Genomic DNA, 21,085 nt, shown 5'->3' with positions numbered 1-21,085 from the left:
ACAGCTGGTCCAGGTGCCTTCAACAACTCTCTCTGGCTGAACACTTTTAAAAATTCCTTTCTGAAAAAACTCAAGCTCCTTACCCATCAGCTTACTTCTCCAAACGTACACCAAATGTGAAGTCCAGCTCTCCTGCTTGCATAAAAAATGCCTAGAATACAGGCATCTTAATGTGCGCCTGCATCCCTGGGAGGGCTGGTTAGAATGCACGTTAATGAGCTCACCCTGAGTTTCCAATTCAGCAGGTTTGGGTTAGGGCCTGAGAATGTGCATTTTTTATCCTCACAGTAGCTACTGCTGCTCCTGATCAGGATGTCACACACTGAGAACCACTGTGTAGCTCAACATCCCTTTGCATAATTTTTGAGTAGGATCAGCAACAAGTGAACACTTTTGTGTTGAACATGTGAGAATCAGGACACTGGGGCCACCTCTAGATCACAGTCCTAAGGACATCCATTTGATGTTCTGGAATTAGACAGTTAAAAACAAAACCTACTGTTTCAAAACTTCAAATAGATCTTTTAAAAGACAATTCTGGTGATTTGAATATCAGAACTCTCTAAAAATTAAGCTATTCATCTTTTATTCTCATTAGAAATGACAATTGTTTAGGACTCGCTAGATTTAGACAAAACTTACTGAAAACAGATAATTCAAAAAAGGTACAAAGTAGTAGTCCAAAAACACAAGCTGATGTTGAATTGTGTACCACTAAAAACCTATCACTTCTGCAGTTTGGAAAAATCCTTACATTCTTTGTCATTGTCATTCAGCAGAAGAAATGGAGATGGCTTAATTACAAAGGGTTGATAAACTTCAATCTCAGAAAACTTTTTGTGTTGGAGTGTCATCATTCCCCTAATCCTTATCTTTGCCAAATTTCTCTTCCTATTAGTGACAAAAGGTACATTCTGCATTGTTTTCATCTTCTGAATTGAACTTTGTTCCAAAACATAGACTGTTCAGTGCTCAGAGACTAAGGACCCAGAACTGTATAAGTCTCATAAAAACTTTGGACGATTTCATTAATCTTTTTCTTCCCACTGTCAATTCCCTAGAAGGCTTTATTCAGCCCAGACAACATTCTTCAAACCTACCATTAATCTTATTTTTTCCAAACTATTTTCTTGCTTTCTCAGCATTCTCTGAGCAAAGTTTTCAGGCCCGATAAAATACAAATGTTTTGTTCATGCTACAAATGTCTCGCAAGTGAATTCAACCTTTTCCCCCCCCAGCATTTCCAGCCTTAAGAAGATATATTTTTTGTGTAAGTGAAACTGGTATTAACATCTCTTAATAAAGACTGAATCAGGCTATAAATAATTGTGGGAATCACTAGACTAAACCTCTCTTTTTATGTACCTAATTTAGGCCTCAGGATACAAATCCCTTTTGAAAGGATTCAAGCCATAATGCAGGGTAAAAATAATTGTGAGGTTCCATCAACCTCTCAACTGGTATGGTGTTCAAATAGAAGATAGCATGTACTAATTGTCCTTTAGATTTTCCATCTGAATTAAAAAGTCAGTTTGGAAATAAAATTACTTTCATTAACATTTAATAAGATTTGGAAGATGTAAGTCTACATTATAGTGACCTTTTACATCAAGTCACAAGTGAATGGCAAATTATTACAATAATTAGATGAGATAGTTACTTATTAACCAAAGATTCAAGGAGATTCTCCTGCACTGAAGGTGAGGTAAATCCAATAATTTAAAAATAAACATTTTTACTATGTCATAATTAAGTGAAAAATAAAGCCTTCTACAAGGTTAATCTTACTTCTCAAATTTGCTGAGGACCTAAGACTACATTTTTTCAGATATAATAGATAAAAACAGCATTATTTTGCTTGGAAGTATAATATATATTTCTCTCCCTTCCCACCAGGAGGGGATTTAAATATCCTTACAATTCTTTTCAATTAGCCTTTAAAATTATCATAGTCAAATCTCAATAGGTAGGAAGAGAAGCTGAGAAAAGGTATAGTAAACATTTCTACGGAATTCACTTCTAATAAATTATTAGTTTTCTTGTTGCATTCAGATGACTAATTATTCATTAGAAACATAAGCAGCTCTTAAAATGCCAATTAGATAGGAAGGTATCTTGCAGTAAAAGGAAAAAAATATATCTGAGTCAATGCCAACCAACTAATAAAAAGCCCTCCCAAAGCCTGAGAATGAACGTTAAAAAATGCAGGACACTTGAGGACATGTTAAGAGGTTGCAACCCCAGAATGATTTGCATCGCTTCTTATGCAAAAAAAAAAAAAAAACAATCTGTTGTGCAGCGGGCCAAATTTCTCAATGTACGATTTCTAAAAAGCTCTTTTGTTGTCAGTCTAACGAAGCATTCTGCTGCTGACCTTTAAAAAGAATAATACAAAAGCCAGAAAAGGTTGTCTCTTTGCTTGGGTATCTTCATTACAATTAGTTGTCCAATCAGTTCTTCCATTACTAATAATATTTTGACACGGTTTACGTTTCTGAAGCTTTGCAGGTAAAAAAATCTCTAGGAAGCTTGAAAAAATATTTTTGGAAATGTTTCTGTTATATCAGGTCAGTGGAAGGAGGAATCAGATTCTTGTCCTGACCACACTATTTATTTCCCCTGTGATTTCTCAACCTATCTGTCATTATAGAATTATAGAATTTGAGCTGGAGGGGATCTAAGAGAACCCCTTATTCAACAGATAAGGAAACAGGATACCATGAAATTTCAACATCTTGCCCAAGTTCATATAACTAATAAGAACTGTGGATACAGGGAAGACTAGAACAGATTTCTAGATACTCATAATTATTGTCTCAAGCTATGACCACACTTCCAAAAATAGCAGGTGTGCGCACATGTGTGCACACACACATGCACACACACAAGTAACCATGAGCATTTGTAATCTTATGCATGATCAATCAGTAGCATGATATATATACAGTCAATAGCATGATTACATATACTGATTAAAATACAATTATAAAACTGGTGAGAGAAAAATATTAGTGTTCAACTAGCAAAAAATGGCCTATTTTGCTAAAGATAATGCAATACTCTATCTTTATGGTTTGTTTTAATATATGGCTTTAGAACTTAGTAAGCCCTAAGGCTTTTAACATAGGGTCATGTCAGCTTGATATGATTATTTTTACTCCTCTTTAATTATACACTGATGTATACTATTATTTAAAACATCTTAAAGTTGGCTGATCGAAGAATTTACAGGGTACCAGTTGGGTCTGACTAGGATGTCAAGTAGCCGATAGATAAAGCCCTCAAAAAGAAAACCTGCCTGGAGCTATCAGTGCATGTGTGGGCTAAATCATGAAAAGGTATTCTAAGAATGTATATCACTCAACTAAAATACTGAACATACAGACACTAGGAGAGAGATATATGTATACTGTAAAAACATCCATGTGATGACATTGACCAGAAAGGTAGAAAATATTAGGTCACTGAATGGTTTGAATCATATGATAAAAAAGCTAGTAGTACTTTTTTCCCCTGTGAAATATTATACTTTTTGATTCAGTTCAGTTGTAGACCCAGGTGACATTTTTCTATTGATAATATAATATAGCAGGAACATCTACAGACATTGTTTTTCTACTGTTTTTGTTTTCTCTTTAATATTACTTCAAAGTTAATTTGAAGAGTTAATTTCAATTCAAATTTGAAATTTAATCCTTATGCTTTATTTTATTTATTAATACATTCTGATGAGACTTTCATGACTTTATGTGAACATTAGAGAATTATACTTTCTCCTTGTTCCTGCAACTACCTTCACAGATAAGACAAAAATGAAAGTCTGAATTATAAAGGAACCATACATACCATTGCTATAATTATAGTAGACCCACTGCCCACTCTTGGGTTTTGGAAGTGACACAGGTGTCTCTTCAGCAGGAAGACTGTAGAATCTGCATTCCACGAACAGCCGTTGGATAGTGTCATCTGCAGTTACTCGAGAATCATTAAGGCTTAGAGCTATGATCTCAATCTGAATTTTTTCTGATGGCTGTTTAAAGAGCAAAAACAAAAAAACCAACAAAGAAACATAAAACAAATGAGCAAAACCCCCTTTACTCTTTTTCACTATCAATTTTAAATAAAACATGAAGGCCAATGGGTTTCTTTTTTGGAACGCATTGTACACTACTGTATAGTTACACATGATAGATTATTCACGACAGAGAGAGAGAGAATGAGATTCTAATGCCCCAGGGTTTGAAGTTAACAGTGTCATGGCAATAGTCTCCTGATTTACATTTGAGGCTATAAATACCCCACTAGTAGTCTATCAGGGGGGAAGATTATGAGATCTTCATCTCCGATTGCTCTCAGAATGACAAGTATCAGTTGGCCTTATTTCAAACTATGTAATGAAGTACATGTTTATCACTGCTTTTATTTAATCTACAGTACCTGAGAAAGTTTCGGTTATGAAGAGATCAAAGCCTGTTGAATACTTCATAGCTCTTATGCTAATAAATGTCGCTATATGAATCCATATTAAGGAGAGCAGAAACTATAGTTCATCCTCTTATATATTATGCCACAACATATTTCATTCAGTAAGAAATGTTTTCAAACAAAAGAAACAAAATTGTTATCTAATTTACTACATATTTCTTGTAATTACAGAATTAACAGCTAAAAATATATTCGTTTTACTGTGTAATTTTCATTTCAATCCTTAATAGATTTTTGGTGTCACAGACATTACTACATGAGCCATACATGTTCCCTTCAGTAACGATTTAAAACAAACTGTAGACTACGACTTAAAAATTAGATCTCACCAAGATAACCCCTCACTTAAATGTTTGTTTCTTACAATTTTAAATTTGTGCTTCATTCCCTTTTATTAAATCCCTCTTTACTAAATTCAGAAGCATGCTACTGTAGATTATATAACTTCAAATAACAATTAGAAAATCCTGAAACTGAGACCTGTCTATATGACCAACTTTTAGGAACTCACTGTCAAACATAAATCAGTGTGCAAAAATTCATCAGATTACTTAGACATTTCAAAGCATATAATGTAATTAATCAAACTGAAAAGCACAACTATCCTATTGTAACAATATCCCCATAAAGAACAATTTCTATTACTGTCAAACCCCCTCAATATTTGATGAAGTAATTTTACCCCATTCTTTCAAAAGACATTTTCTTTTATTATGTATTCTAAGACACTTTAACTAAAAACCCAAATCTGAATATTTCAATAAGGTTATTTTATTATTCAGTAGATTCATGGAAATTTTACTAGGACGACAGAGAAAATTCCACACCATTCTGTCTCCACTAATACAGGTACAAGGCTGCAGCTGGCAATATTACTAGGATTAGCATAGTATGATGAAATATTTAAAGGAAAATTTTTTCTAAAACCTAATAAATCAAATGACTGCCAAATGTCATTAAAGTGATGGTCTTTGACTTGAATATGCTTTTCATATTCAAATTTGAAAAGAAAGAGATGAAAGCCTGGAAAGGTTACTCGGTTTCAACTAATAACCTCAAGCCCTCTCCGTTCACGTGCATAAAAAATGAAGTTGGCTCCATTGTCTAACCTCACTTCAGAAAAGCCCTTTTCTGCTCGCCGAAGACTAACGTGGCAAAGAAAATATTTTAAGTGATATTATTTTTTCCTCAAAATGTATGGTTGTTGTCAAAATAACACACATGAACACCCATTTTACAATTCTGCTTCAAATGCAGCACGATGCATGATTAAGCCTTTTACATGACTTGTAATTTGAAAAAACTCAGAATTGTTATAACAGTAACTTCTTATAAAACATTATTGTTCGTTTCTGCACAAAAGAATTAAAGGAAATTGGCCATAAAAAGGCAAAAGAAGCATATACATGTTTATTTCTACATTGTGAAAAGAAGAATTTAAAGTTGTTTATTGTGGAACTCAATGAAGAGGCGAATGAACTTTTAAACAGCAGAGGAATCAAATTTATTTAACTGGTTATTTTATTAATAATATACTAAGTATATCGTTCCCATACGAAACTTGCATTTTTCTAAGAATGTATTTAGGCTGTTAAATAAGACTATATATAAAAATCTAATTCTAAATGAAAGTAGATTACAGTCAAAGAAACAAACCAAAACTTAAATACCAAACAAACCAAAAGAAAACCTACCGTATTACACAAATAAATAAAAGAGCTTTAAAATTCCTCACATGACATCATCTCCTTTCTGAGCCAGTCTTTTGTTACTGTTTTCCACCCCACCCCTATCCTGCCCCAACCTCATTACCTCTATCCTATGTCCTTCTAAATTCTCTAATATTCCAAACAGAAGTTATCATTTCTTTGTTCTTTTTACGCTACATAAACCAACTTAAAATACATCAAAAAAGGTAGAAGTTCCAAATTATCCAAATTGTATGTATTTAGGGAAGCATGCTCTCAATAAAGAATTTTCCATACATGATATATTTTGGCTACTGGGCTAACCAATTTATTTTTCAACATCGGAACAATTCTGGTGTGTTCTTGCCTCTGTGCGTCGGAAGTTCAACTAGATTATATATTAAAAATTTTGAAGATTAGGAAGCACTTCCCACTGTATAACTGACAACTCCAACTTAGTGTCAGAAATGAACTCAAATTCTCTCCTTTCCCCCAAACTCCATTCATCCTCTGCAGCTTCCTATCTCAGGTGACACAGCCATCCACCTGGACACAGACAAACAGGAGACTGTGGGGCCACTTTGGCCATCCCCGGTTTTCATACCCACCACATCCTACAGATGACCCATTCCTGTTCATTTTACTTCTTAAACACCTCAATGATTCATCAAATTATTGAAAGCTTATGATATTTCAACACTGTATCAGCAACTGGGGAGATAAAGACAAAACCGCATGTGGTTTCTTTCTGCAAAGTGGATCTACTTTCAGGGCTGGAAAAGAGGTGAGGCACTCTTGCCCTAATCCCTTTTCTGCAGTGGCAACTACTCTTCTTGTGGCTAAATTCTCCCTCCAAAAACAAATCAGGTATCACCTTTCTGCTTGAAAACAGATGAACCTTCACTCCAGCCATTTTCCTGGACCAGGGGTGTGCTGTTTATATAGCTCGGGTTTTGTGTCGAAAATCTTCTCTATCCGACAAAATTCTGCTTATTTTAGGCCCTGGGCCACACATGCTGTCCTTTGATGATGGCATCACAAATCTTCCAGAGCAAGCTGGTTCCCCCACTGGACCCTCACTGCACTTTTCAGTCACATTATACCGCCTGGATTTCTTTACCCACCTGCCTCTCTCTGGAGACTGTGAGCTCCTGGAGACCAGAGCTGTATCTTTATTACTCTTCTGCTGTTCGACATTCTATCTGGCACATAGTAGGCCCTCAATAGTCAGTATAAGATACAGAGTCAAGGGAGGTTGAACATCTTTTATATATTCAGATTATCTTTTGTATGTTGCCAGAAATAGGTGATGCGGCAATTACTAGTGTTTTCTCTTTTAACAAATATTTACTGTGTCTCCCCTGTTTTGGTAAGCTGGTGATGAATAACTGTTGAAAAATATTCAGAAATCTTGCTGTTCTAGATTTTAGTTAAATAAGAGTATTTCAAAGACAGGTCAATATTGTAGAATTGAGATGGCAGTTTACTATTATTTCAACTTTTTTGTATGTTTGAAATTTTTCATAATAAAGCAATGAAAAAAGTTCCTTTAGGAGCCTGGGAAGGGATAACAATATTTGGATGCCTAAAGCGAAGCCTCTGCAGATAGATGCATAGAAATGTCTCTTCAGAATCACTAGAACATGATGGGGGCTCTTCGGCCGGACATTAATATCCTTCACATATAGGAAGTTTGCCATACAGTCTAGGCTTTAGGCTTTTCCTGTTTCCTTTTTTTTTGTAGAGAGAGCTCGAACGCAGGGTGTGGGGCCCAAGGTGGGGAGAAAGAAAATCTCCTCACACTCCACACTGAGCGTGGAGGCCTCCATTCCATGACCCTGAGATCATGACCTGAGCTGAAATCAAGAATCCGACACTTAACGGACTGAACCACCCAGGCATCCCTCCTGTTTTCTGTATGTATGAGCGTTTGTTACTAAGTATGATGTTACTTTTTTTGTCTCCTTTACCAACTGCCCTATTAACTTCCCTAGTTAGAAAAGATGTTGTTGTCAGCATATAAAAAGAGCATTTAAAAATTCTGACTGTGGCGACAGAAGTAATAGAAGTCACTCAAATATGAATTGCAAGCAACTTATTTTTAGTTGTCTGTATAGATGGACACTACATATTATGTGATTGAATGATCTAGAAATGTGATGACAGCTAGTATTACTCCCAGAGAAAAAAAGTTATAGCTCTCATGATTTTGGCTCAATTCCACTGTTGCTTCCTGATTGATGTTAATTCATTTTTAGGCCATATTTTTCTATAGTATTTACTTAAGCTTTTATTGGTATGTTTAAATTTTTTGTTTTACTTAGAGGATCATGCTGAATTCTTCCGACATCAGAGCAGCTACACTGGAGTTGAACTATTAGCCTCCTAAAAATTAATTATACTTGACAGCCCTTAAACATAGTTTTCCTTAATTGAGAATGGCCTGTGAGAAAGGTTTTGCAACTTGTATCAGTCAGTTAGATTTAACTCTAACTCGGCTGAGATTACACGTGAGTTTTATTTCTTTCTAAATCTCTACAGTGAATAAGCATTTCTGTAAAATTATAAAGTAGAGAAAGTAATTTGGCATATTCAGGGACTCAACATCTTAAACAGAGGTTACCATTTTGCTGTATCTGATTCAAACTTTTTTGTTTTACTGAAGAAATAAAACATTTCAGATGCAGCTAAAGCCCCCACCTATTTCCTTTCTCTCCTTCCCCCCAGAGGAAACCAGCATCCTGAAAGTGATGTGTATCACTTCCAATCATGCTGGCATGTTTCCTGCAACATATGTATATTTCCATTAACAACAGATAGTACTGCTTTCTGTTTTTACATTTCATATTAGTGATAGCCTCCTCTATTAATCATTCTGCAACTTGTGTTTTTTTACTCAATACTATATTTAGAAATTTGTGTTTATAATTAAAATCGAATTCAATCATACTTTATACAGAATTCCATTCATATTGCATACACAATCTATAGTCCAGTTTTTTCTCTACTGATAAACAACTGAGTTGTTTGCAATTTTTTGCTATTAACAGACAATGTCACAGTGTCTATCCCTTTATGTTTTCCTGTGTATGTGAGTGATTCTCTAAGGAGAATTGCTAAGTGAGAGATATGAGAAATTCAAATTAATCCTCAAATGGTTACATGAATTTACATGAGTATTATATTTATCACCATAAAAATGTGTGTGGGGTCTGTGTGTAGAGGGGGGTGTATGTGTGTAAATAAGTAGAAACAAAGCCTACCTCTTAGGAGCCACCATAGGTAGAACTTGGTACTTTATAGTGAAATGACAGATACAAAATGGAAGTAGAAGGTGATGATCTATAACAGCTCTTTGGGAGAAATAAGAGTAAAGAGAAACTCACACTGTTGAGATAACAATGTTTTTAATAAACAAAACCAAAAACCCCAGCTTTCATCTGTGGCAGTAACCTATCTTTTCTCATTGGTTCTGTGAAAGACCTATATTGAACAATTACTATAAATATTGAAAACTTCAGTGGTGGAGAAAAAAATGGTGCTAGGGTTTAGAGAGCTTATTTTTAGAATATTGTCATGGTCTCCCTCATACACCATGTAAATTACTGCATCTATAAGGGTCAGCAAATTACAGAAGCTTGTTACCACATGTTCTAAAGCAACGGTTGGAATATTTTTTCCTGTCCTGATACAACCGGGGGGATATGACACATTTCCATCACTAACTGTGGCTTACTATGGCAGTTAATGTGAAGGAAGGAGAGAATTTTAAAAATTACCCTCAATTTCAGGTGATTTTGATACGCCATTCCTTTTCCACCATCATTGAAAACAGATGTTATAGTACAGTGGTTCTCAATTCTGGCTGCACATTAGTATCACCGGGGGAGCTTTAAACGAAATTCGGATTTAGCTGATCCGAACAGAGCCGGGCCCTGGCATTTAAGAATGCTCTCTAGGTGATCCTAGTGTTCAGTCACAGTGAGAAGTACTGCTTTTCCCTCAAGCTGTTCTCAAACTCTAGCATATGCCAGAATAACCTGAAAGGTTTGATTACAAACACACAGATTGCTGGGACCCAGTCCCTTGAGTTTCTGATTCATGAGGTCTGGGGTGGGATCCAAGAATTTGCATCCTCACAAGTTCTCAGGTGATGCTGATGTTGCTGGTCTGGGGACCAAATTTTGAGAATCACTGCACTAAACAAAAAAAGATTCAATCTACATTTGTTGACCCTTTCTAAAATATTTATTAAAAGGCTTCTAAAGGGATGTCTGGGTGGTTCAGTTAGTTAAGTGTCTGCCTTTGGCTCAGGTCATGATCCCGGGGTCCTGGGATGGAGCCCCTCTGGCTCCCTGCTCAGTGGGGAGTCTGCATCTCTCTCTGCTCCTCCCCCTGCTCATGCCCTCTATCAAATAAATAAATAAACAAGTAAATAAATAAATAAAATCTTTTTAAAAAGCTTCTAAAATATTCATATTAAATCGTTCTTTAGTTATTTAACATTTTAGTATAGAATTAGCCTACAAATTATTTACTTTCTAGAAGCAATCTACACTCATCGTTAAAAATAATCCAACAATATAAATCCTAAAAAGTAAAGCAGAAAGGTTCCTTGTTTCCTCCCAACTCAGGGGTTGGCAATTTTTTGCTGTAAAGGCTCAGACCGCCAATATTTTTTGCATTGCAGGCCATACGGTCTCTGTTACAAATACTTAGCTCTTGTAAAATGAGTATAGAACATAGACAATATGTATTTACATGTGATGGGTGTGGCTCTGTTCCAATAAAATTTTATTTACAAAAACAGGTAGAGGGATGTGTTTGACATGGGCCATAGTTTTCTGACCCCCGCCCTGAGCCATGTCTCAGAGATACTGCTAATGGTGTTTGGATTATATACTTTTAGACATTTTCTTTGCTTACATAAACCTAAATGTTGTATCTGTATACTCATGAAACAGTACGTATGTACGTATATACAAATATTTTCCCTTTTTTGCTTCTTTGTAATGGAATTATCAGTGAGGTATAATTTCTTAACCATCAGTTTGGCAAAGGTGTGATGTGGGGAAGCAGAAATTAATATCTATTGTTGCTTTAACCAGAAATGTTTGTATTAGAAAACACTGGTAGAAACCTAAGGGTCCACCAAAAGGGGTTTAAGTCAATATGGTAGAGCTGTGGGGTAGGAATATTATGGATGTATTAAAAGAAATGGAGTATATTGCTATTGGAAAGATGTCCCTAGTATATTAGGAAGAGATAATTAAGTTGCAAAACATAAAAAAGAGTTTTGGAAGCAATTACTACCAGGAAGTAATTCAACATTTCTTGTCTTCACCGAAAATATATTTTGAAACTTACTCTATTAGCTTAAGCTTCCATATGTAAACTATTGGGAGGGAATTAATTTACCCACCCATAGGATATCATATTTGATTCTGAAGTGATTTAGTAATTTGTAATACGTGAATTCTAAAAGTAATGAGTTGCTTTATGCTGTTTTGCCCTTCAAATCTTTAATACATATGTTGCTGAAGATCATTATTGCAATCACCTGGGAATGCCAGCTCATATAGTTCAAGAGGACCTGCTTTCTAGGTGGAATTGTAATTTAGTCCAATTCAATATGACAATTTTTACAAACTGCTATTAGTAGAAACAGAGAGATGTAAATATGCAATGCACAGAAGAGTCCACTGCTCTTCCAGCATGAGCTCCCGTTCTCACCTGTGCGTGCGCCTGAAGAAATCTGTAAATTGATGGTTGTACATTTCGTTGTGAAAATGGAAGGCTCCATGGTTTAAGTGATAAAACTAGAAATACTCTGCAAGAAGGATTGTTAATTCTTTTTTTTAATACCATGGCAGATGTAAATTTTTGGTTTTGATGTCTATTTTAAGGACCTAAAACAAGGCTTTTAATCAATGTATTATACATCAAATTGATACTGTTAACTTCTGATTATTCAAATTAATAAAATATTCATAGAAAAATGTCCAAAGTTTTACATTTCTCAGGCTCCCCCCCCCCCCCCCCCCCCCGCTTAATTATCATGCCTAGAAGCTTTTCAGTAAAAGCAGCAGTCATCAGGCTGACGGAATCTGACAGGCCAGCAAGGCCCAATTACACTGGTGCTCTGTGGCACTTTGATGTCCTGGAAACGAAGAGAGATAGGGGCAAATTGGGTAGCACATTATGTTAATGACTTGATTTAATCCAGCCACTAAACTTTATGTAGCCTGTTAAAAAAGATGCTAACACTAATTATGCCACTTTGGAAAGAAAAGGAGGGGACAAGCATTTCACTCTGACAAAGCGAAGCTCATAAATGTTGTAAATGAAATGAAACAAAATGAAGTAATCTATGATTAATTATACATCATAGACATGAAGAAAAGAGGAAGAACCAAGTAATATGTCTAAGTCCTGGGAAATCTGTTAGATTCCTTTTAAGGATCAACGTTTCTAAGAGATAACTAGGAGCTGTGAGATTTTGAATCATGAAAAAAAGAAACTGCGTGATCTTAAAGTGCTTATGCAGTTAGCAGGTCATTCAGATTCACAGTGTAACTGGCATAAATGATACTTATCTAGGACACTACTTCTAGTCTCACTTTTGTGACATTATAGGGTAGAGGCAATTAAAAAAAATCTATCAAGTGGGGATAACCACAGAGTAGCATTCTCTAATTACTTTTTAATTAGTCTCTGTGCCTCTAATCTATTCTTTACATTATTGATAGCATGCTCTTTTAAAATGCGATTCAAGAGTGTAAACTCCCTAAGAGCAAGAGGATTAATTCCCTTCTTCACTGGCTAGAATAAAGCTTGGAACACAGCAAATGCTAAGTATTGGTTTAATTAGTGAGTGATCTTCACCCTCCCTTAAAAGCCGTCATTGGCTGCCCATAGAACTTCAGGATAGACTTTAACCTTCTCAGATGATACATAGAGGCCTATGTGTCGGGGCGCCTGGATGGCTCAGTGGGTTAAAGCCTCTGCCTTCAGCTCGGGTCATGATCCCAGGGTCCTGGGATCAAGCCCCACAATGGGCTCTCTGCTCTGCAGGGAACCTGCTTCCTCCTCTCTCTCTGCCTGCCTCTCTGCCTACTTATGATCTCTCTGTCAAATAAATAAATAAAATCTTAAAAAAAAAAAAAAAAGGCTGCTCTAGTTAGCGTATTCTTGACTTCTGAAACACATATGCATCCCTGCACATGATTTTCTCTCTGCTGCCATATATCCACATCTTTGAGATGTCACAGTTAAAGCAGAACACTCCTTCTTACTGTGTGACTGGCCATAGCCAAATAGGTCAAGTGTACACAACCGATAAAGATGGATCCAACCTAGAGGTTAGGGATGGTTAATTAGATTTTTCTCCTCCAGGGTGGGCATGTTTGCATGGTTATCTTTGGTAATAAAAAAAAGAAAGCAGAGCAAGTCAGCTTAAACTTAGGAAAAATAGACATGAAGCCCACAAGAGGGCACATGGACCAGCTCTGGGCATACCTTCATAAAGTCTACTAAAGAGTTACTTCAAATTTCTCCTTCCTCTGAACTTCCTTACTTAGTGGGAAGATTACCAGCAAGTCACTTTCTCTCTCAAGACCTCAGTTTATTCATTTGAAAAATGAGAAAGCAGGCAAGAAAACAGCTGAGTATTCTTTACCTCAAATATCTATTACATTAATTATTGGTACTGTCACCTGACATTGTTCTATATTGTAATTTAATAGCCAAATAACTACTTGACTTTTCATGAACACATCTTCCCAATTAATGCAGATGTCCCCAGAGGGCAGGACCAGAATACCATATTTACTTCCTTAGGGGAAGTGTTGACCAACTGCAGACACTGAATCCCTGGGAATCACTATGTTATGATAAGAGGGATGAGTGCTGTTTGTACTTTGACTCGATAAATACATCCCTTACTGCCTGCCTTCTTAAACCCCAGGCCTGATTCAGTATCTCATTTCTCATTCTTATGTTCAAAAGGCTAAATCATATAGGTATCCAAAAATCCTGATGAAGTAGGCAAAGTGTTTCATAAGAACTATTGATAAATGAGAAAGAAATGTCTGATTCAAACATGCAGTCTTACTACTCTTGATGTAATGAATGGAGGGCTCTTAATAAAATAATGTAATAGTTAAATTTTTTAAAGATTAATTGACTGATTTGAAAGACACAGAGAGAGAGAGAGAGAGGGAGAGAGTATGTGCTGTGTGTGAGCAGCGGGAGGGGCAGAGAGAGAGGGAAAGCAGAAGCAGACTTCCTGCTGAGCATGGATCCCAACGTGGAGCTTGATTTGATCTTACAACCCTGAGATCATGATCTGACCTGAATCCAAGAGTTGGATGTTCAATCGACTGAGCTACCCAGGGAACCCTTGACAGTTAATTTTACCTTTCAACTTGACTGGACCACCAGATTTTCAGACCTTTGATCAAACATTATTCCAGGTGTGTCCATCTGGCTGTTTCTGGATAAGATTAACATTTGAAGTGGTAGACTGAGGGAAGCAGACTGCTCCCCAAGGTGGATGGGGCTTCCTCCAATCAGTTGGAAGACTGAATAGAACAAAATTGGTGAGAAATCCTCTTGCCTGATGGCCCTCAGAAGCAACACTGGTCTTTTCCTGACTCTGAACTTGAACTGAAACACTGGCTCTTCTTAGGTCTCCAGTCTGCCTGCTTTCTAGCTGGAATTTATACCATTGGCACTCCTAGTTTTAAGGTCTTCAGACTCAGATTGGAACTACACCATTGACCTTCCTGGGTCTCCAGCTTGCTGAATACAGTTCCTGGGACTTCTCAGTCTCCATAACCACGTGACTCAATTCCTTATAATAAATCTCTTTATATGTACATATTTGTACGTATATATCCTATTTGTTCTGTTTTCCTGAAAAACCCGAATACAAATGCCTATGGAGCTAAATCCCACACAAGGGACTAATTTTCCCTTTGAGTCCCATTATCAAATTTTCTAATAGAGACCAGAGAATTTCTATTCATTAGTTTGATAAATAATTTAACAATTTCAGGTTTGATAAAGCAAAAAAGCTAAACTGAACTAAATGCTATAATTAGAAGTCTTCAGGCAACCATATTCAAGATTCCTTCCTTGATTTACTGATTTTGAACAGTAAAAATTCCATATATCAGGATGCCATGGGTCAGGTGATATTATAATTAATAATGATAATAAAACTTTGGACAGATGAACTGTTTTGCTTGTACTTATCATTCTTTTGTTTGTATTTGGGTTTGTTCTGCAGAGAGGTTAAGCTAAGAATTTTAAGAGTTGAAAAAATTATTCCAATTTTTACCCATAAAATAGAAATTCTGAAAAAGGAATATAATTAATCATTTCAGGAAAATTAATGTAGATGAATAGAAAAAGCTAGGGCCTTTTTACTTTACTTACATTTACTTTAGAATAACTACCCCCCTTAAAATTAAAAAAAAAATGCTCTGGTAAGTAGTATACTTCTCATATAAAGTATAATTTTCTTTTCAAAACTTCCATTTGCATACTGCTTTTCCGCAATGTGCTACAAAATAAGTATACCCATACAAGATTAATTACCTTCTATAAAGGTTTACTGTTTTGGTGGAAATGAAATAACTTTAATAGTTTATTAATGGACATATTTTAGTGTATGAATGAATTCATACTTGAAAGTATTAATGTTTTAAATGCAATATCCCATTTTGAATTCTTAAAGCTCAGATTGCATTCTTTCTTAAAAAGATTTAATTTATTTATTTGAGCGGGAGAAAGAGCATGAGCAGGGGGAGGAGCAGAGGGAGAGGGACAAGCAGACTCCCTGCTGAGTGGGAAGTCCGACGAGGGGCTAGCTCCCAGGACCCTAAGACCGTGACCTGAGCCAAAGTCAGATGCTTAACCTACTAAGCCACCTAGGCACCCCTCAGACTGGATTTAACACATCTTTGTACAATCATTTTGAAAAGGAGTCAGGGAAGTCAACCGGTTTTAGCAAGTAACTGTTAATGCTGCTGCTGATAGGTATTCTTTTTTTTTTTTTTTTAAAGATTTTATTTATTTATCTGACAGAGAGAAATCACAAGTAGGCAGAGAGGCAGGCAGAGAGAGAGGAGGAAGCAGGCTCCCTGCTGAGCAGAGAGCCCGATGCGGGGCTCGATCCCAGGACCCTGAGATCATGACCTGAGCCGAAGGCAGCGGCTTAACCCACTGAGCCACCCAGGCGCCCCTGCTGATAGGTATTCTTAACATGTAAGCAAAAATAATACAAGTTATGACCCATTACATAATGAAACTACATATAAATTTTCTTTTTGTACTAGATGATTACATGGGTAATATTGTGAGGATACATAAAATTTTCCCAGAAATATTTTTGCCTTCAGATTTTCATATATGAAGATGGATACACTATGAATGAAAAGCAGCTTTATTTTGGAACATTTCTAGCTGGCATCAAGCTACTGACCTGTTTGATATTCTTGGAGATAGGACCTGGAATAATACACTCGTCACTGTCAGATGCAGATCTCTCTTCCTCATCTGTTAAGAAATAAGATTTTAGTGGTCCAAGTCTGTTAAACCGATTATATTTATACCTTGAGAAATGGAGCAATTTGTTATAAGCATTTGTTATAAGGATAACCTTAAAAGGACAATGTGATAATCATGTCTAGACCTTTCTTAGCAGCAAAGATATTTACTTTTACATTATAATTTAGAAAAGATAAAAAAAATGACTGAAAATTCCAAGTTTAGTTTTAGTAGAAACGAAGATAATAAAAATATAGCTTGCTATATTTTGACTATTCAAAAATAGTCTTTTTAAAGAGGAGGACAGGGTAATAGGTATTTTCTAACAGCCTAATCAATTATACTGTGCAAATCAAGTTATTCTTACTATTTAGAAACATTTAAAAAATTTTGTAGTTTTATTGTGGTAAAATTGCCATATCACAAACTGCACATATTTAAAGAGCAAAATTTGATATTTCGTCATATGTATAATTCTGTGAAATCATCACCACAATTAAGATTGTGAACCCATCCGTCACCCCACAAGTTTCCTTATGCCCCCTGTAATCTACTCTTTCTCTGTATCTCCCTGTTCCCATTTACCTTTCCCTAGGCATTACCTAAATGCTTTGTCACCGTAGTTGCCTCTTTTAGATATTTATATAAATTAAATCTTGTCAAGAGTTGTCTTGTCTGAGTTCTTAGTTTTAATTTTTTTAAAGTTAATTTCTCTAGAATAATCCAGATGATAGTATAAAACCCAAAGAGAACATAAAGCCACTTAAAACATAAACTGGGATTGCGGTCAGCAGCGAGACTTGAATTCCACTGTGGCATGGCAGGTTGAGGTAAGAAGGTGTGCGACAATTCTGCCAGCCCGTAGCTGACTACACTGAACCATGTCCCGTCACTTCAGTCAAGAAACAGGTATCACAAAGTAGATCCCCTACCATGTGGAGATGTCCTAGGAGGCATGCTCTAACAGATTAAAGAAAGCACAGAATTAAGTAAATAATGGTAATTTCAGAAAGGAAAAAAAAAATCACCTTCTGGTTCCAATTCCTCAGTTATTTCTGTTTCATCTTCAGAAGAAGTCCAGCTTCGATCTGCTAGCTGACCCTCAGACAGGAAAGACACATCATCATCTTTTCCTTGTTGTATTTTCTCTTTTACCTTAGTTCCACTGCTTTCTTGAGAAACCTGAAGAAATTCAAGCATACTGATAACACTGGTGTTTTGATCACATGTATTGCACTTGCTGAAGCACCTGACTCAGAAAGCCTGTAAGCCCAAGACTTAAATATACGAATAGGCACTATATGTAAGTGATTCATTAGAAAAACCATCACTAACATTGCACAGACAAATGATATTAGGCAGATAAATGAAAATATTATTATAAGCCAAGAATGAAAAATACATTAATATAAAAATGAATTTTATATTATTACTCTAATTCACATATCTATTTATTAGTTGCTAATATCAGCATAATTGCAACACTGGTCATAGTTTTGATCTTTTGGTTCCCAGGAAGTTCTACATAAAAATAGGATTGATGTTATGAGTTCTTGATCCATTTTATTTATTTATTTATATATTAAAAGATTTTATTTATTTATTTGACAGACAGAGATCACAAGCAGGCAGAGAAACAGGCAGAGAGAGAGAGGGGGAAGCAGGCACCCTGCCGAGCAGAGAGCCTGGTGTGGGGCTCGATCCCAGGACCCTGAGATCAGGACCTGAGCCGAAGGCAGAGGCTACCACTGAGCCACCCAGGTGCCCCTTTGATCCATTTTAGTACAAAGTCTTTTAAGAATGAAATCAAACCTTTCAAAATAATTTTAAAACAAATACATACCTCAGGACCATGTGAAAAAGTTGGCACGTCAGTTTCTATTTCTGGCGTATGCTCAACTTCTGATGAAACTTCCTTCACATCTTCAGGAGGAGTAGTTATCTCCTTTTATTGATGTAAAAACATGCATATATGTTATTTTGTATTTACTACTAAATTCCATATATATAAGGGAGTAAATACAGTAGTACCCATATGACTCTAAATTTAGTTAGTGTATTTCAGTAAAATGGCTGATAGTCATCAGGGAATTTATATATGTAATTAAAGAATTGCAAACATCGTTCATTGAAGCATTGTTTATAATTGCAAAAAAAGTGAAAACAATGCAAATATCCAACAGAATAGGATTAAATGAAATATGGTATGTCCAAATACTTGAGTTCTTTGCAACCATGAAAAAAATGAGAACGTAGATCTGTACTTATGCACACTGAAGAGAGTACCCAATACACTATTGAGTAAAAAATACTAGTTACAGAAAAATACATATAGTTGTATACTGTTTCGTTAACAAACATGCAAGCAAACAACATGTATATTCCCATGGGAGTAAGTATGGAAGGAAATTCACTAAAATTCTATCACTGATATATAGATTTGGGGAAATTTAATTTCATTTTTTTAAAAGATTTTATTTATTTATTTGACAGAGAGAGATCACAAGTAGGTAGAGAGTCAGGCAGAGAGAGAGAGAGGAGGAAGCAGGCTCCCTTCCAAGCAGAGAGCCCGATGTGGGGCTCGATTCCAGGACCCTGAGATCACAACCTGAGCTGAAGGCAGAGGCTTAACCCACTGAGCCACCCAGGTGCCCCCCTAATTTCATTTTTAATTTCTTTTTTGCTTATTTGTATTTTCTAATATTTCTATGATGATTATACATTACTCACGTAATTAAAAAATTGCACATGTGAGGATATATACTTTCTATGATCAACATTATTTTTTAACTCTATCAAATATCAATTTATAGCCAACTATTTTCCAGGATTCATAAACTGATGTTTATTTTTAAAATATTAGCTTATCATTTTTGCTACTTTATTTATTTATTGAAGATTTTATTTATTTAAATATTTATTTGAGAGAGAGAGAATGAGAGAGAGAGTATGAGAGGGGAGAGGTCAGAAGGAGAAGCAGACTCCCTACCGAGCAGGGAGCCCAATGTGCAGCTTGATCCCAGGACTGCAGGATCATGACCTGAGCCAAAGGCAGTTGCTTAACCAACTGAGCCACCCAGGTGCTCCCATTTTTGCTACTTTAAAAGTAAATATGTCCAATAGAGAAATGGGAATGACAAACCAAAAACAAAATAAATTAATACACATCCATATTTTCATTACCCAATGATAATATCCATTAGTAACAGATTTCTTTACAATTTTTCACCTTTTTCTTTATAATTAATTTTTTACTTATTTCTTATTTTTTAAAAGTTTTTTTTTTTAAGATTTTATTTATTTATTTGAGAGAGAGACAGTGAGAGAGAACATGAGCAAGGAGAAGGTCAGAGGGAGAAGCAGACTCCCCATGGAGCTGGGAGCCCGATGCGAGACTCGATCCCGGGACTCCGGGATCATGACTTGAGCCGAAGGCAGTCGTCCAACCAACTGAGCCACCCAGGCATCCCTTATTTTTTAAAAGATTTTATTTATTTATTATTCGCTGCAGAGCAGAGAGCCCAATGTGGGGCTCGATCCCAGGACCCTGAGATCATGACCTGAGACGAAGGCAGAGGCTTAACCCAGTGAGCCACCCAGGCGTCCCTATAATTAATTAAAAAAAAGTTATTTATTTATTTGACAGAGATCACAAGTAGGCAGAGAGGCAGACAGAGAGAGAGGAGGAAGCAGGCTCCCCACTGAGCAGAGTGCCCAATGCAGGGCTCGATCCCAGGACCCTGGGATCATGACCCAAGCTGAAGGCAGAAGCTTCAGTCCACTGAGCCACCCAGGCGCCCCTATAATTAATTTTTTAAAAGAATTCTTTCTTTCAAGTTGATTTTAAAGATTTATTTATTTATTTGAGGGGGGGGGGAGAGAGAGAGAGACAGACAGGAGGGACAGAGGGAGAGAGAGAATCCCAAACAGACTCCTTGCTTGCTAAGTGCGATTCCATTAGATCATAACCTGAGCTGAAATCATGAGTCAAGATATTCAATTGACTGAGCCACCCAGGTGCCCCTTTAGGATTCATTTTTTTTTTTAAGATTTTATTTATTTGTCAGAGAGAGAGAGAGAGGGAGAGAGAGCAAGCACAGGCAGACAGAATGGCAGGCAGAGGCAGAGGGAGAAGCAGGCTCCCTGATGAGCAAGGAGCCTGATGTGGGACTTGATCCCAGGACCCTGGGATCACGATTTGAGCCAAAGGCAGCTGCTTAACCAACTGAGCCACCCAGGCGTCCCTAGGATTCATTTTTAATGCAAATAAAAAACTTTCTTGGTTACATAGTGGTAATTATATTATAAATACAATGTATCTTGTGACATTTAAAAAACCTTAGTATTATGTCATAAAA

The 21,085-nt window shown here is 36.2% G+C and overlaps 1 protein-coding gene across 6 annotated transcripts in view; it reads right to left on the bottom strand.

Moving 5' to 3' along the window:
- The window catches only part of RPGRIP1L (RPGRIP1 like), a 94,568-nt gene that overhangs the window by 15,317 nt on the left and 58,166 nt on the right, over positions 1-21,085 (bottom strand). For all 6 annotated transcript variants that reach the window (XM_047712431.1, XM_047712433.1, XM_047712432.1 and 3 more), the window contains 4 exons: positions 18,571-18,672; positions 17,756-17,909; positions 16,663-16,736; positions 3,847-4,030 (listed from right to left, as the gene is read on the bottom strand). In XM_047712431.1, coding sequence (XP_047568387.1) covers positions 3,847-4,030; positions 16,663-16,736; positions 17,756-17,909; positions 18,571-18,672 — 514 coding nt within the window. The remainder of the gene's footprint in view (positions 1-3,846; positions 4,031-16,662; positions 16,737-17,755; positions 17,910-18,570; positions 18,673-21,085) is intronic.

Source organism: Lutra lutra, chromosome 17 (genome assembly GCF_902655055.1).
Source record: "Lutra lutra chromosome 17, mLutLut1.2, whole genome shotgun sequence".
Taxonomy (NCBI): domain Eukaryota; kingdom Metazoa; phylum Chordata; class Mammalia; order Carnivora; family Mustelidae; genus Lutra; species Lutra lutra.
Note: the sequence above shows the minus strand (reverse complement) of the source record. Positions and strands in the feature narration are given on the sequence as shown.